The sequence below is a fragment of the Cyprinodon variegatus genome, unplaced genomic scaffold, assembly GCF_000732505.1.
Source record: "Cyprinodon variegatus isolate N-32 unplaced genomic scaffold, C_variegatus-1.0 Scaffold18, whole genome shotgun sequence".
Classification (NCBI taxonomy): Eukaryota; Metazoa; Chordata; class Actinopteri; order Cyprinodontiformes; family Cyprinodontidae; genus Cyprinodon; species Cyprinodon variegatus.
In genome coordinates, this window is record NW_015150471.1 from 224,391 (window position 1) to 226,947 (window position 2,557).

General features: G+C 42.7%; 1 protein-coding gene across 8 annotated transcripts in view; it reads right to left on the minus strand.

The window, feature by feature from the left end:
- The window catches only part of tanc2 (tetratricopeptide repeat, ankyrin repeat and coiled-coil containing 2), a 322,680-nt gene that overhangs the window by 113,688 nt on the left and 206,435 nt on the right, over positions 1 to 2,557 (minus strand). For 6 of the 8 annotated variants that reach the window (XM_015387920.1, XM_015387913.1, XM_015387942.1 and 3 more), the window contains one exon: positions 1,485 to 1,601. The exons of the other annotated variants lie outside the window; for them this stretch is intronic. In XM_015387920.1, the coding sequence (XP_015243406.1) occupies positions 1,485 to 1,601 (117 nt within the window). The remainder of the gene's footprint in view (positions 1 to 1,484; positions 1,602 to 2,557) is intronic. 8 annotated transcript variants of the gene reach the window in all.

Consider the following 2,557-nt stretch of genomic DNA (forward strand, 5'->3'; position numbering starts at 1 on the left):
GTTTTTTTTTTTTTTATATAATAAAAACAATTGTCAATTTTAACGTTTTATTTAGATTCCAAAAATAAATCGTAATTAAAATAACACTATTTATGATGTTTTAAAAATTAAGACCTACAAAAGACTGATTTAAGACATTTTAATACCAATTAAGGCCTTAATTTTATTTTGAAGAATTCAATGCCTTTTAAGACTTTTTAAGGACCCGCGGGAACCCTGCACTCAAAGCAAGGAAACTACATAATATAAAAACATTCAGAATGAAAATACTAAAGAGGATTTTATCCACTGCTCTTCTAGAAACATCATTAAAGTTTTCCATCTATTATAAATGGTGGATGGCTTTAGAGGAATTACATCTCAAAGTATTCAAGAAGCCACAAATGTTTGCTGTTCTTCCAACCCATGAAAATGAACAATAATAACAAAAGTAATTCAGTGGATACCTGCAACGCCCCAGGCGACAGTCAATGTCAGAATCAGCAGCGGCTGCAGCAGAGTGTGGACTGGCAAGCAATCAAGTGTTTAAGTCACCGCCCTGCTGATGCACATGCCAGGGAGGCCTTGTTAAGAGCTCAGACCTCCATCTGTCCACCTGGGAGGTACGAGTACTCACCCTTGAAAGCCCTCCCGGCTGCTTTTCAGCTTGAGTTATTGCTCCACGCACGCGGAGGATTCCTGAATGTAATCAAGCGCTTCCTCTGTCGATAGGGGCGCAGAGCACCATTTCATCCCTGATATGTCACATCTTACAGCCACTCTTGGCAGCTCATAGCTCATATGTCACAGTCTATTTCACAAGAACGATGATCTTCAGCTATACGAGCCATGCAAAAACCAAAACTACACACCTGCATGTTTATCTACATATTTAAAGTCAAATTAAAATACTTTTCTGTACATTTACATACTTAATATTCCCGTTGGACAGAAATTCAGCCACAGAGGGCGACAGACGAACAAGGCTGGTTGCCCCCCCCGTCGCTACTCCACTCACGTATCAAGTCCTGGCCCCTTAAGCTTAGGTCCTAAAACCTGCTAGAGGTTGAGCCAAAAAGATACTGAAAGCGTGAGACAAGAAAGCAGAGATGTATATAAATATATATCAAATCGCTGTCCTAGAGTAAACTGCTTTAATGTCCTCCGTGATTGAGGAAAGGAGGAGAGCGCTGGGTCTGACAGGAACCTGGACAGTCAGCAGGATTAACGAGCAAAAAGCCGGCAGTGAAGTTGAACGGCGGCGGCACTCAAACGAGCTCCGAGAAAGCGGCAAAGGAGGATTAAAGAAGGCAGAGAGGGTGGGCGCGAGCAAAGCTATCTGATTAATGATCTTAGCCGTGTTTGCATCTTCCAGCATCCAGCAGAAAATCTTTCAAACTGATAAGTTGTCTCCTTTTTCTCTTTGACTGCATTCATACAGAGACATGGTGAAATGAAGGATGAGCTGGCCCCAATAAATTAAAAAAAATAATACAAAAACTTACCAGTGCGGTATGAGTCCAGGTCTGTATTCTTGGCAGTAGCAGAGGTGTGTGTAGGGGAGCCAAGCTCTGATTGTGGAATGCGAGGGCTCTCCACAAACTTTGCTTTCCGCAGTGGGGCTGGGAGCAGAAAGCGCGCACACACACACACACATAAAGAGAAGGAGACAAAACACACACACACATACAACAGGGAGATGGAGAAGGACAAGGAAAGAGAAGAGTGACAGGGACAGGGTGGGGTGGGGGGGGACAGAGAGCTTATGAACTCGGAGCAACACACTGATAAAATGACAACATCCTGCAGGCTTTTCTATGAAGCTTTTGTTTTGCCTCAAGTGAGATAAATCTCAAGCATGAGTAAACAACGCAGAGCCTTGCAAACAGGAAACTGGCGCAGGAGAAACCAGCATCACCCTCGCATAACATCAGCCCACTGATGAAATCTAAAAATACCTACATACACCGTGTACCCTGGCCAACATTCACCTCCGAACAGAGAAACGGTCCAGGAAAGATGCACATAGCAGATTAAAAAAAAAGAAAGTGTCTTTGGTCCTTTTGGTTTCTAATCACACATGAAACCGACGGTGACGTCCACCGGCACGGATCTAAAGCGTCAAATGAGAAATTAACCGCAGGAAAAATGGTGGGAGGTGACAGCGTCATAATCATGAGGGAAAGAGAAAAGGTTTGCTGTACAGATTTTTATAAACGGCCTGAACTTTTGACTTCGATCTAGAAGAGAGGAAAATATTTAGATCCTGATATTTAAAATGTTTGCATGAATTAAACTTCTTTGCATCTGCAGAGCAGATCTCCTTAAAAGGTGTAGAGCCTTTCAGCTTCTTCTCTGTGTGCCTTCATAGGTATGCAGATCATATTCTAATCAACAGACTGCAGAGATCTATGGGTAACCTGACTCCACCAGATGGATTTGCTCCGCATATCCATCTGGAAACCTTCCGTTGAAGTAATTTTGGGAAGGGGCGAAAATACTGGTTAGCTGATTGGCCTATGTTTGTGTTAGACGGGCCAAATAAACCAATCAGATCAACGAAGCATATGACGTACTA